The sequence below is a fragment of the Camelus bactrianus genome, chromosome 13 (genome assembly GCF_048773025.1).
Source record: "Camelus bactrianus isolate YW-2024 breed Bactrian camel chromosome 13, ASM4877302v1, whole genome shotgun sequence".
NCBI lineage: Eukaryota > Metazoa > Chordata > Mammalia > Artiodactyla > Camelidae > Camelus > Camelus bactrianus.
Genome location: NC_133551.1, coordinates 61,849,776 through 61,863,833, shown reverse-complemented (window position 1 = coordinate 61,863,833; position 14,058 = coordinate 61,849,776). Strand labels below are relative to the sequence as shown.

At 47.9% G+C, this 14,058-nt stretch overlaps 1 protein-coding gene across 3 annotated transcripts in view; it reads left to right on the top strand.

The window, feature by feature from the left end:
- The first annotated feature begins 335 nt into the window (after nt 1–335).
- MAN1C1 (mannosidase alpha class 1C member 1) overlaps nt 336–14,058 on the top strand; it is a 124,832-nt gene continuing 111,109 nt past the window's right edge. For 2 of the 3 annotated variants that reach the window (XR_012511383.1, XM_010948058.3), the window contains exon 1: nt 337–1,947. Coding sequence is in view for 2 of the 3 variants with exons in the window: in XM_010948058.3 (XP_010946360.1) it covers nt 1,408–1,947 (540 nt within the window). In the remaining variant the exon portion in view is untranslated. Of the gene's footprint in view, nt 1,948–14,058 lie in introns of all 3 variants that reach the window. The other variant, XM_045511454.2, reaches the window with a different exon arrangement.

The window sequence follows — 14,058 nt, the reverse complement described above, 5'->3', positions numbered from 1 at the left end:
ATGCTGGGCACCAACCAATGGACGACTGCGGCCCAACGGGGATCCCTCCAAGGCAGCCAATGACCTGGCTCTGCTCTCCACCCCCGCCCTCGCCAACCCCGCGCAGCTGGACCATTGGTGCTGGTGGGATGGAGGGGAGTGTGCGAAGCGCTGGCCCTTTGAGGGAGGGGGCGTGGCTTGGAGTCCTGTCTCCTCACCCCACCCGCGCTTAGGCCCCGCGCTCTCTGCTCCAGTCGCGAGACCATTGGCCTGCTGAGGCGCCGCGGCGGAGGTGGACCGCGGGGCGCGCGCAGGGGGCGTGGCCCGAGGGCGTGGCCCGGCGGGAGGCGGGGCCGCGGGCGCTGTCTCAGTGAAAGCCCGAGCTGCTGCTGCGGCGGCGGCGGTGGGGGCGTCCGGCCGGTGTGCGCGCTTGTGGGGCGCAGGCTCGGCAACGGCGGCAACGTCTCAGCCTGCGGCGGCAGCGGCCCGTCTGGAGCGGCCGCTGCGAGGACGCCAGCTGCAGCGGGGGAGGCGCAGCAGGGACTGCGTGCTCTGCTAAGCCGGCGGGGACCGGGAACAGGTGATCCCAGCAGAAACCCGGAGCCCTACTGAGTTGGCGGGGCGGGAGCCCGCACTCCCCAGCGCAGCTGCAGCCGCCCCACCGCGGCTGGTCGCGGTCGGCGCCCGGCTCCGGACCGGGTCTCGGGTATCCCTCCTCTGTCAGGGGCCCGGGAAGCCCCCTACCCCCGCAGGTTGAGAAGTACCTGCCCCCGCTCCCCGACGCCTGCTCCGTGCCTGAGCAAAGTTGTGGACGTGTGCCGATAGCCGAGCCCTGGCGCTGTCGCGACCTGGCCCGGCCGGCGCGCTCTCGGAGCGGCGCTGACACGCCGGCCCTACCGCCGCCTTGCCCCCCGAGCCGGCCCTCTCTGGAAACTGCTTCTGAGGCTGAAACTTTGGAAAGAGGGGCTGAGGGCGGTTCAACGCGGGGACAAGGCCTGTGGGCGTCCCTCCGCGTTGACAGCCTGGGCGCCGCGGACGGCATGTGACGGCCTCCGCGGCGGCCGCAGCGCGGGAAGGCGCGGGCCCCGCGGGCTCCGGCCGCTGCGACGAGGGGCTGCGCGGCCGCCTCAGGGAAGGCTGCGGCCCGCGGCCGACCCTTGCGGGCCCGGGCCCAGAGCTGTGCCGCCTCGCTCGCCCGGGCCCCGCCGAGGCCACTGCGACCCCGCCTTAGCGCGGGCGGACTCTCTCTAAACTCCCTGAACTCCAGGAGCGGTCCCCCAAGCGCGAAACTCTCAGGGACCCCGACCCTGGGCGACGCCCCTCAACGACCTCCCCTCGCAGGGTCGCCTGCTGACAAGTGCCTGGACTCCGAGGGCCTCAGGGGCCTGGCTGGAGCTGACTGTCCCGGACCTGTCTTGCCCGGCCACGATGCTCATGAGGAAAGTGCCCGGCTTCGTTCCGGCCTCCCCGTGGGGGCTGCGGCTCCCGCACAAGTTTCTCTTCCTTCTCTTCCTCTCCGGCCTCGTCACCCTGTGCTTCGGGGCCCTGTTCCTGCTGCCCAACTCTTCTCGCCTCAAGCGCCTCTTCCTGGCCCCGCGGACCCAGCAGCCCGGCCTGGAGGTAGTGGCCCAAGTCGCCGGCCACCCCCTGACCCGCGAGCAGGAGTCGCCGCCCAACCCGGCCCCCGCGGCTCCAGCCCCGGGCGAGGACGACCCCAGCAGTCAAGCCAGTCCTCACCGCAGGAAAGGGTGGCCGCGGCGCACCCGTCCCACCGGGTCACGGGAGGAGGCCACGGTGGCCCGGGGCAGCGGCGTCGTGGTCCTCAGACCCCAGGAGGAGAGCATCCGATCTAGCTTTGACTTCAACGCGTTCCGGAGCCGCCTTCGCCACCCAGTCCTGGGGACTAGGGGGGATGAGAGTATGGAGCCCCAGAGCCTAGTTCGGACCCAGCGGGAGAAAATCAAGGAGGTAAGGATCCTCCTCCCTCCAGAAAAAAAAGATTCTTTTGTGTTTCCATCCATTTGCCGTGGTCCCAGTTACTCCAGGGCTCCCTAATTTACTCTCTGCGCTGCCAGGCACACTCTCCTCTCTCCTCCCTCCTCCCGAACTTCCCACCTTCACTCCTTCCTTCACAGTTTTCCACTGCTGGGTTCAGTTTATCATCCACCCCTGATGGATGGTAACTGAATGGCTGGACTAACTTAACCCCATCCCCAGACTCTAGTCTTTCTGTCCAGCCATCAGCCCAGGTGGCCCCTGCTCCCTCCCTTTGTGGAGTAGCTAATAAGATTTTTGTGGAGTTGCTAGTAAGGTTCATTAATGGACATCTTTTCTGTTTGAAGAGACCAAGGGCCACATTCTTTCTCACTGTGTGTCCTTAAGTCATGACTTCTCCCAAACCCCTGTAGGATCTGGTAACTGGAAATCCAGTATTTGGAGGGTATTTGGTGTCCTGGAAGTATTTTGTAATCTAGCCAGCAACCTACAAACCAGAGGATGTTGTGCATTCTTGCTAACTATTTCTATCGAGCTTTGGAACAATTGTACATAATTGCATGTGATGCAAGGAGCAGTGATCAATAAGGCAGTGGTAATGTTACAGAAGCTCTGAGGTTATTGGCTTAATGAAGCAGGTCTTGGACTTGTCCCCTGTAGGGGTTGTACCAGATGGGGGTTAGAAGGATCACTTGGAGTCTGAATCTTAGTCTTAGTTTAAGAAGTCAAAAGCAAATGCAGCCTCCCCATGGCTTGAAGACTGTTGCCAAGCCACCACTTGATAACTAAATGTTCTACTAGACTATTGTTGGAGCTGCCTGCGTGAGGTTTTTGCCCAGCACTGCAGAGGGGGCTGCAGTGACACCCTGGGCCACGAGGGGGCTGCGGGCAAGCAGTGGACCAGGGTCTTCTCCTTAGAGATGAAAGGATGCTCCCCCGTCCTCGTGGATCCAGAAGGAAAGGACTGCTTCTATCTGGACTTCTTGGTTTGCTGCAGAGCAGACAGCAGGTCTGCCCTGATTTCCAGGGGGAGCAGACAGTAAGGGTCAGGACCTGCCCTGCCAGGACCTACTCAGAGCCAGTGGAGCTTAGCTGTCCCCCTCTTCTTGTCCAATCTGTCCCCGCTCAACTCCCACCTCTCCCTCACTTATGATTGCTGTTGTTGCTCAGTCTTCTATGCTAAGCCCTGTGGAGACTATCTTAACTAGTAATCACTGGACATTTGGTGATATCAAGATAGGAAATCACAAAGATCAGTCCTTGTTTCATGTGTGCATACTCTGTTTTCAAATTCTTGTTGAAATCCCAAAGGTTAATTGATGCCTGGAACTTGCAGCAGCTAAGGAAGGGACATCATTCCTCACAGTTGGTTAAGGAGCTGTTGTTGAATACTCACCTGAACCACCCAAGCCCCTTTCCCAAAGCTGCCTCTGATCATGTTACCCTTTCAGACCTCCTTGGAGGGCAGTAACCTCTCAATGGAATTACATATAAACTGCATGCATGTGGTTTTTCATGGAGTGTAGAGCTGCCGTCAGATTTTCAAAAGGACCCCCCACAAAGGATTAATAATTAACTACGGTCCTTTTCAGAGGAAGTACTTTCTGCATTAGCATCTAGGTATGTGACCCATTTCTGACAGTCTGTGGTTGGGAGCCATGGTAGGAAGGACAGGCAGGCTAGTGGGGAGCCTGGTTCTGCTCCTTTATACAAAGAGAACCTCCCTTGCTGGCAGAGGCTCTGGGCAGTGACTTGCTGCAGTGGCTGTGGAATGGTGGGAGGTGTGGAGACTCTGCTTTGCAGGTGGGGGTAAAATAACACAATGGGTGGAAGTCTGTATTGGTTGCCAGATGTCTGGATCTTTCTGTCTGGCATCTTCGTACACCCCTGTTAGTAGCTGGAGGCCTGCTTGTCTACACCTACAGCTGGTGTTCAGCAAGCCCTCTCACTATTTTGAAGACCTTAAGCTCTGGCAGAATGGAGGGGATTGGACTCTATACACTGTTATATTTTGTAGCCTATTGTCTCTTCAGGCTTCTTGAGTTTGGACCCCCCACGACTCACCACCCCTGTCCCACATCTCCGCCTTCCAAACAACCTGAAAAAATGTGGGACTGAGTTCTGAGTTTTTGGTTTAGCTGTTAACATGGAGTTAACTTCCCTGGTGTCCCACCTGATGAGGAATGCGTATGACCATTTCTGGAGGATGTCTTGATTTCTTTCTCATTTGAATTTCTCTCTGTGCCGTGCCCAGGGATAGACAATTTTAGAAAGGTGCCTGCTTCCATAAAAGGGACTGTTACTTTCCTCTCTGGCTTGTTTATTTCCAGACATGGATTGATTAGACCCCAGGAGCAGAGGGGGAGCTAGCGTCAGATAAAAAGGGCTCTGTTCTTTTAAGATGAGTTTTTTTAAAGTGAAAGTAATCATCAAGAAAGATTCAGAGAGGGTGAAAATGAGCTCGAATGAAGACTGGACACTCAGGCTGTAGATCAATGAAGGTTATTTATGAACATTCCAGTTTGAGAGATAGACCTGGGCACAAGGTCTGTGCTGATAAGATGGGTTGAAGCTGCATATTCTGGATGTACATACATCAGGAAACAGTCTGTCACTAGAAGCAACAATTTCTCATCACTTTGCCATTTGGGAACCTTGGACAAGGCAGTGTGGTGGCAAGGGGAGGCCCAGAGAACATGGGTTCGAGTCTCAGCTCAATGATCAACTGTCTGACTTTGGATGAGCCACCTCCTCTCCTTCCTGGGCCTTATTTTCCCTGCTGTCAAATGGAATGAGGGAGGGGAGAATGGGCTGGTCACACAAACTTGCTTCCAGACATGTCCCCTAAGTAGACTGCCAGTCTGGTTGAGGACTCTTTAGCAGCTGGGTTTTTCCCAGCTCTGTTTTCAACATGTCTTAGTTCCATGAAGTCAGGGACAATGTTGTGTTGTAGTTGATGATGGTGATGGTGTTCAGGACTGCATCCCTAGCACCTAGTCAGGAGTGGATATTCATATAGGTGAATAAGTTAATTATTCCTATCACCCATATTGAACTTTAGAGATGAGGTTGAACAGTGACACATCCTTATCTTGGGATCATGAAGAGTAAAGGGGTTGATGAGAATGTGAAATGGCTGGCTAGTTGCCTTCTCTCTCAGAGATGATAATATAGGAAATCATTGTTATAATTATTACAGGGAATCTTGGCCATAGGTGGGTTTCTATTCAAGTTCAACAGACTTTTCTCACATGTGACAGGAGTTGGAAGTGACTAGCTTATCAGGTTTACATCCCAATGAAAGATTTCAAACTATTTTGAGTCCTACTAATGATGATTGGTTGCTGATCTGGAGAACCTCAGACGTCCCTTCCATGAAGGGGGCTTTGGTTAAAGGAATTAGGCAGTCTAGGGCAGCGAGAACATAACACTGGAGTGGGGCTGTCCCTGGCCCATGTGAAGAATGTGGGTTGAATTTCACTCTCATCTCCATCCCCTCTGCCCAGTGCTCTTATGCACTGCTGTATATGACAGTTCCCTTGAGAGTCCAACCTGGGTTCAAGCCCTAGCCATGCCATTATCCCTGACCTCAAGGGACAATTCCTGTTTATCACTGGGCCTCAGTTTTCACTGTAAAATGAAGAGACTGGCATTTAGGAGACTCCTCTCTCCCTTGCCCCCAGCTGTTTACTGTTCTGTTTATGGATCTGCCTGAGCACCTAGAATAGGGTCTGACACTTAGTTGGAACTCAGCTACTTGAATGAGCAGCTACAGTAAAGATCTATAAGCTAACAGTTAAGGTTACTGATGGCAGAGGCTGTATCTTCTTCCTGAGGGTACTGGAATTCTATGAGTCACAGAGTAGGGGCCACAGCAAGGTTTGGGAGCTTAGCTTTATGACCCAAGAAGCCTTTTAGAAGTTGCAGTGATTTTCCAAGTGCAGGTCTAACTTGAAGGGGATGGGGAGGTGGCAGCCATGAGTAAAGTCTTTCATGTCTGGATAGCAGGCATCTGAAGGATGCCCGAGTCACCCTGGAGTCCTTAAGACTTGGCAGGGAGTGCCTCAGCTCTTGCCTTCCATGTCCGCTGTGTTAAGCCTACAGGATATTGCTGGTTATGATATGTGACCATGTCTGAATAAGTCATCTTGGCAAGTGATCTTTGCTCCCCATTAATGGGCTGGTTCGTTAGTCATATGTGGTTTCTCTGTATATCTGATTTATCACCACTAGTCCCAGGGACAGGTAGGAAAATTAAAAGGCTTTGTGTTCTTTGTAGCATGTGAATCTGAGCCGGTGAGATGCTCAGGATAATTAATATTAGGAACACTCAGATTTAAATAGCTTTCCTTCCAAGAGCCCTGTTTAGGTTTAAAATCCACTGAGGATTTTTTCCCCCTTGTCCTTCAGTTTCTTTCTTGTCCTGCCCTATGATATATTTAATATAGACAGGAAGACTTGCCTATAATAACCAGACAGGTCCCTGGGGAGACACTTACATCATAAGCCCAGCCACACACCTTATCCTTCTTCCTTAGAACTGAGCACTTCAAGCAGAACAAAGCTTAGAACTTGTCCGCATCAGGTGTATGACTTAACACCCACAGGTTGGATGGATCTCTTCTTTGATTTTGAGCAGCACCATTATTTTAGGGACTTGGTACAGGCATTCCAGGAGCAGTTGCTCCTCAGGCCTCACATCCTTAACTCTGTCTTTTGTGCTAGGTTTAGAAACAAAGAGTACAATGATTTCTAAAAGTCAGCTGCTTATTTCACACTGTATTTAGCGGAAGGGTAAGAATATAGATTCTCCTGCAGTTTTCAGAGTGAGTGATTTACATCCAAGCTCAAGAAATGCCTTTTCTCTAGCTTTCCCCAAAGACTGATCCATTACTCCACCAAAAATAAATATTGTGATATATATCAGACATACTTTGCTCAAAGGGACTTACATCTTTTTTCTTATTGAAAAAGATAAATCAGGCTTGCAGATTGGAAAGCCCCATGCAGGGAAGCTGTTTGGTAATCTAGGTGGGCACCCAGCCTGTGGGTACTGTCTCTGGCATGGGGAAGATGCCTGCCTCTGCATCCTAAGTTGAGTCTGCACTAAGGGAGGTGGTGGGAGCTTCAGGAAATTCTTTCCCTGCCTTGCTTTCATTCGCCAGGTCAAGAAAGTCTTCACAAGGGAATGATGGACAGGATTCAGGAGAGTAGTTACTGCAGGTGAATTCCCAGGCATTTATTACATTAACTTTCAAAGAGGGGCCATGCTTGAAGCAGAGTTGAGTGTCATGAACCAAGGATTATTATTCCAGTTCTTGCAACTGCAGTCCCAAAAGACCAGTCTCATTCAAACAAGTTCTGATTCTTAATTTCCCACTACTCCAGGGCCAAGGCCTTAGGCACAAGTGTTTGCATAATTTGGGGAAAACAACAGACTTTTTTAAGCTCTGTATTCTCATGACAGATGATGGTAAGAAACAAGTGGAGATTCCTCAAGGATTTCTGAGGATTCAAGGACCTAGGTCCCCCTCCTCTTCCCTCCTTCATCCCCACTCGGCCATGTGGGCTAGTTAATAGCTGAGGCAGTATAACTTTGGTTCTCTTAAATGCAGGGTGTGGTGCAGCCGAGATGGCTGTGTATAAGTCAGACCTGCTTTTTGGTGTCTCCATTCCCAAAGAGAAAAGAAGCCACGGAGACCGCAGCTGCAGGCTGTGGCCTCAGTGTGGTGGCCCAGTTGTAGGTGTTTCCTCCCCTGAGAAGGCAGTTTTCTAAGATTTGGGTTGAAAGCACCCCAAACTTGGCAGGCAGGTGGTCCGAACAGCTCTTACTCACAAGGGGGTCTGAGTATGTCTCTTAACTCTGAATTTTCATTAGTTAAATGCTAAGACCAGGGCAGTTGTCCATCTGTTTTGATGTAGTACCATTAGTGGTAACTTTTACAGAAGAAACTTGCACATACAGATTACTGTCCTCCCATATTTCTTCAATATTTTTTCTACACCAATCCATCTTTTCTTTTAGAACTCTAGTTATATATAAGTTAAATTGCTTGATATTTTCCTAGAGGTCATTGAGTTTCTGTTCATTTTCTTTTCAGTCTCTCTTTCTCTCTGTGCTTTGGTGTGGATAATTTATATTAACCTATCTTCAAGTTCACTGAACTTTTCTATAATGCATAATTTGTTGTTGAGACCATCCAGTGAATTTTTTATTTTCAAGTATATTTTTTACTTCTAGAATTTCCATTTAGATCTTTTTCGTTGTTTTTTGTTTCTCCAACATTTCCCATCTGTTCACTTATTGTTTTCATGTTTTCCTTGAATCCAATGGATACTTACAGCTTTGCAAAAAGTTTTGTTTGCTGTTTCCAACATCTTTATCATCATTGGCTCTGTCCCTGTTGACTTTTATCTCCTGATTAGGGTCACATTTTCCTACATCTTTATGTATCTACTAGTTTTTTAAATTTTATGCCCAAAATTATGAATGCTACCTTTTTGAGATTCTAGATTCATCTGCTTTTAAGCAGTTTTTCTCCCTTCTTTCTGTTAGGCTGTCAGTTGTCACTTCTTTCAGCTGTCAAGATACCTGCCTCTGGCTGCTTTATTCTCTACTTTCGCTATTTTCTAACTTGCAGTTGGCTAGGGAACCATTCAGTCTAGCCTTGCTAGCATTATATGTAAAGTACAAATAAGTAGACCTTGAGTAGATCTCTAAAGACTTCTGAATCAAATGCACAAACATTAATGTACATATTTTAGTGTAGTTTAGATATTTAAAGATTCTTATTTATTTTTGGTAGTTGATATTGGATCCATGATATATAGTTTTGTTAGAAAACTATATCCTCAATAGTTCTCAAAGGGTTTCTAATTTCTGATTGAAGTCATCTTAAATTATTTGTACATTTTCTGCTCATCTGCTTTTAGGTGTTAGAAAAAATATTTGTTGGTATCTGTGATGTTCCAGCAGCCTCCATTAGTGTGACTTTCCTCTCAGGATTTTTGAACCTGTCATTTATTTTCTCTGGTCTCTCTACCTTAAGTCTAATGATGATTTTAAAAACTTTTTGTAAGTCCCCACATTAAAAAAAAAAAACTGTATAGGCCAAATTGCTGATTACTGGTCAGAAGTAAGCTAAATATACATGGCTGAAGGATTTCCAAGGAATATTCTATGGGATCTAATCTTTTATCTCCCCTTATTCAGGGAAGTTCAATACGAAGTAAATGTAGTATCTTATGGCAAAGACTACCTTTAATTTCATTTATCTCATTTGGGGTGGTTGGGAGTGTTGAATAAAAGTTACAAGTCTCTTATTTAAGATCCTCTCCCCCATTTTCACTCCTAGAATGAGGTTTTCAGGGGTTAAACCTAAACTTTGCCAAGTAAATACTGATCTCCTGGAAAGACATTTTGGCACCGTTTTTGTTTTTCTGTACTTGTGTTCTTGACCTAAATCCTCCTCCTTTCCACCTCTCCTAGAGCCATTCTCCATGTCTGTCACATACCTTACAGCTCTGGAGTAGTCTTGGTTTTTAATTTTAAGAATCAGTGGGAAAAGAAGACTTGAGTTTCTTGCTTTCAAAACTGTACCTTTTAGAAAACAACTTATAAATATAATCAATTTTGCTACTTTAGAATATAAGGAAACCCTTTATAGAGAAAGAGAAAGGTTCATGCTGGTACAGGAAAATAGCAACTCGGTCTAGAGATTTTTCTAGCAGTTTCAGATACAGGCCTTTTTGGGTCTACAATTATGAAAGGGCAGAGACGTCACGGTGCTGTAGTCTCAGAGGTGGTCTTGTGTAACAGCCTCCCTATAATCACAATAGGAGCTCTGTGTCTGATTATTGATCCTTGAGTAACTAAGAGTGGTACCAGAGTGGTGTCAATCCAGATGGAGCTGAGGGAGACAAACAACATTAGACATTTGCTGTGATTAGGCACCAGATTAGATTAAAGCACGCTAGGTCTCTGTGCTCTGAGTAAAGTGCTCTTAATCTTGGTGCCAGTGGGAGCAGAATTCTAGTTTGTTAGCCCTGGAATTTGAAGTTTTCTTACAGGAGTTTCTGACTGGCCTCTCTATCATCCATTGTCTTTTAAATCTCTAGGGAGAATTTCCAGGGGGTCTGTTTTGGAGGGGAGTGGGAGCTGGCGGGGCTGATGCCCACCCCCTCGTGGACAGATCAGATCAAAGATTCTTTGTGTGTGTGGTATTTTTAATAGAGCCCTTGCATCCCATTAAGAGTTTAGCTGATCCCCACAGCAGCCTTGTGGCATACAGGGCATGAACAGTAATCCCATTTTATAGCTGAGAGAATGAACACCCTGCAAAAGCAGTGCCCAATTCTAGGCCCCACCAGTTTAAATTGTGATGCACTGACTCAGACCTCCTCTCCTGATTCTTTGGTTGAAATTCTTTCTGTTACATTATCTGAAGGCTCAAGGGTGATAATTTAGAGGAAGAGTTTTTGCTTTGGGATGAAATAAAGTAGAAATTGTCATGGTCTTGGTAGACATTCAAGAGAACTGGTCTCATGAATCTTTAAAACAGGGAATCTAACCTTGATTGCAGCCTGGAGTCTCCTGGGGGATTTTAGTAAATACTGATGCCCGAGTTCTTACCCCAGAGGTTCTGATTTAATTGGTCTGGAGTACAGCCTGAGCATTGGGATTTTTAAGCACTTCCCAGATGGTTCTAATGTGCAGCTATGTTTTAGAACTCACCTATGGTAGGTTTGTCTTCACCTAGGCTATATCTTCTTTCTGGCTGTATTTCCCTTTTACCTGCTTATTTAAGAGGTGGGGAATTTTCTATATTTATTAAGACCAGGATCAGGTAAGGAAAAAAAATGACATGGAAAAAAGACTCGATTAAAATGGAGTTTTCCAGCATTAAGAACATATACTGTTAACATCAAGAGAAGAGAAGCCATAAATTTATTAAAATTTTATTGGAAACACTGTCTGTTGAGCCTCAGTTATATGCTGAAGGCTATATGAGCTAAAGGTAAAGGTGAATCTCTGGCTTTAAGAAATTTTGCAGTGTAGTATTTTCATGTGTCTAAGTCACTTCCCACTACATACAGACACGTAGAGGGAGGGAAACATTGGTTAGCTGCATAAATATTTGCCTATCCCCACATAAATCTACTTTTGGGAAGCAGACAGAACATAAACATCTAGAATGAAAATATTTGCTTGTCCAGAAGTAAATTTCCCCAAAGGCCATCACCCTCCCTCCTATAGTTGCCTCTACCCCTTTCCATTTGGCAGAGCAGCCTTTCACTTTGCTGCTTGGGCCTTAAAATTGAGTAACAAATGCTCAGGAAAAAAAATAGATATTGAAGAAAAGAAATTGCTGAACCCATCACAGGTGTTCAGACTCACAGCCGCAGTCTCTGCAATTTCATAGTATCACTGCCTTGCCAGGAGCTGCATGTGACTTAACCTGAGAATTGCTGTCCTGGGTTGATCAGATCAAATCTGTCCAGGCCACCTCTGCATGGAAACTGCAGGAGGTGAGAATATGCTACCGATGAGTGTGAGCATCCTTCCCACGGCTTAGTGACGGTCCCCTCGAGAGCTCTGTTTCCATGTAAGAAAAACCTTTGAATTCTCAACCTGTGCCAAGTTGCAATCTTTCTTCAATCTGTCCCAACTATTTCTAGCAAATTCTTTGGCTGACGTGGCATATAGAACAAGTCCTATTAATGCCAAACTTATTTCATTCCAGCTTCAAGGGGTGGACATTTAGCGTAGGAGCATTAATGGAGAGCCAGACTTCAGAGAAGAAATTTCCTTCTGTTGTTAAATCTTCTATTAAACTGTGCTTACTCAGAGGCCTCTGGCTGCAGGAAGCAGTGACGAGGATGGAACTTGGCAGATGGCTGTAGCTGTGGCTTCCTGGAGGCCTGTACGGGGAGATGATTGTTTGTATATTGGTTTTCATTTATGTATTGGTCTTATTTTCATCTTCCCGAGGTGCCCAGATGCTATGGTGATAGATTGGTTGGAAACGACTCATTTGTCAGGGTTCCATGGGGGGTGTAGGTTTCCTTCTCGTGTGCAGTGGAGCCTAAAATGTTTAATTAGATGCTGAGGCATTTCTGCATAGGTCCTTCTCTGCCAGTCCCCCTGGGTGGATGCCATTCCTTAGTTTGGAGGGCCAGGTGCTTTTTTGGGTCCTCATTTTCTCTTGACACAATCCTCAGTCCTTCCTCCTTTTCGCTGCTGTTTTCTCTCCCTGTCATTTTTGTTCTAGAAACCGCTTTTGTGTGACTGCCGGAATCTGCAGAGCTGATTCGTTTTGGAAATCTAGCTGTCAGACAGGTCCAAACCAGACTTTATGAAATAATGTCATTGAACTGATATGCAGTGAGAGGAATATTAATTACCTGCTGCTTATCTGTTTTGTTCTAGTTTAACTTTTCTAGAGAACTTACCTTATTCTCACCACCTGCCAGGCAATGCCCTAGATGCTGAGGATGCAAAGGTGAGACTTCCGCCCGTGGGTACCACATCTAGGCAAGGCACGATAGACTTGTGTGTACACAACTGTAACACCATGGAGGTGCCCACATCGGAGGGTGAACAAGGGACCAGGAGTCCATCAACTTGATTTGAGTTCAGGGGGTAGGTCGGTGTTTCAGGCAAATGTGGGGGATATCAGGCATAGTGGGCTTGTAGGATAGCAAGAGGGTCCGTGTGCTGGAATTGGGCAGGTGATGTAGGTGTGGATGTGGGAGGTTTGGAATGACCAAGGTTTCTACCTGGGGTAGATGGGTACACCAGGAATTGGGGACAGAGAGAAATCCTGAAAGGGGGAAATGAATTGAATTCTAGACATAATAAAAATTATATGCTTGTGAAATCTAGGTGGTTGGAACTATGGGTTTCAGGCTGATTTAGGTGATGGCACAGGAGATGTGGATTTAGAAGGATGGCGTGCCAGGGGGTTGAAGACTTGAGCATACAACCGTTCATGGAAAACCTGGGCTGAAAGGCACAGAGGTCACAGCCTTTAGGAGTGTAAGTGTTTTAAAGAAGGAACAGAAATTTGAGGAGAAGGTAGATGCAGGTGGATGAGGGACCAAGAGAGCCATGTCCAGCCTCCTTTTTCCTTTTGCTGACTGGTCCTGCCAGACCTGGCTGCCCATTGAGCCCTGTGCACAGCTCTCCAGCTCACGAAGGCTTGCAGCCCAGTGTCCTCTCCTGAGGGGCTGCCCTTAGTCCCTCTTTTCCTCAATCACCTCCCAACTTCAGATTACTATCTTCACCAGCCACAGACCCACTGAATTTCCTTAGAGTCTGTTTTACCCCTTGTTTTCTGATGGTATAGGAGGACCTCTGCTAAAAAGAGCCAAGTGCTCTGAGCTGTCTGCTTTTTGTTTTCCAAATGAGAGCCCAAGAGCCAACCTGAGGGCAGTGTGTCTCTTCTCCCAGCCAGATGCTGAGTGAGCTCAGCCTTTTAGCAGAACACAGGGAACGATTCCTCCACCTCCTTTCTGGAAATAGGATGTGTGCATCCTCTGGCCTGACCACTCACCAAAGATTCACAAGCCTTCTCCTTCCTCCGTGAAAGAGGAGGCCACGTGTCAGGGGAGGAGGCACAATTTAATCTTCGTTGCTGTTGTGGAGTGTTGAAGATGCACTTTGTCTTTTTCCTGTGACCGCAGGTGGTGGCCAGATAGATACCACCATGTTCTTCTCAGCTTGTGGCCAGCATCCTCTGCTTCAATGGGAGTGTTCTTTCAAAACCAAGCCTCTGACCACTGAAGGGAGGGTCATTTGGCAAAGTCCCTGCTGAAATTGCCATCTAAGGAATGTTTAAGTGACATGAGAGGTGCAGAAAGCTAACATGAGTTCCGGTTCCTTTGTCCATGCCTGTCCTCATAGGATTTATTTATGTTGGCAGAGGACCTCTTAGCAGCCCCACCAGCTAAGTTGAAGGTGTCCAATTTCCTGACTCTGTGCACACTTGCAGTACTACCCCCTGCTGGGCCCGGAGCTTCTACCCCAAGCCAGCACCCCACCCACCTCCAGTCCTGGGGCTCCAAGACCCCCAAAGTCTCCCA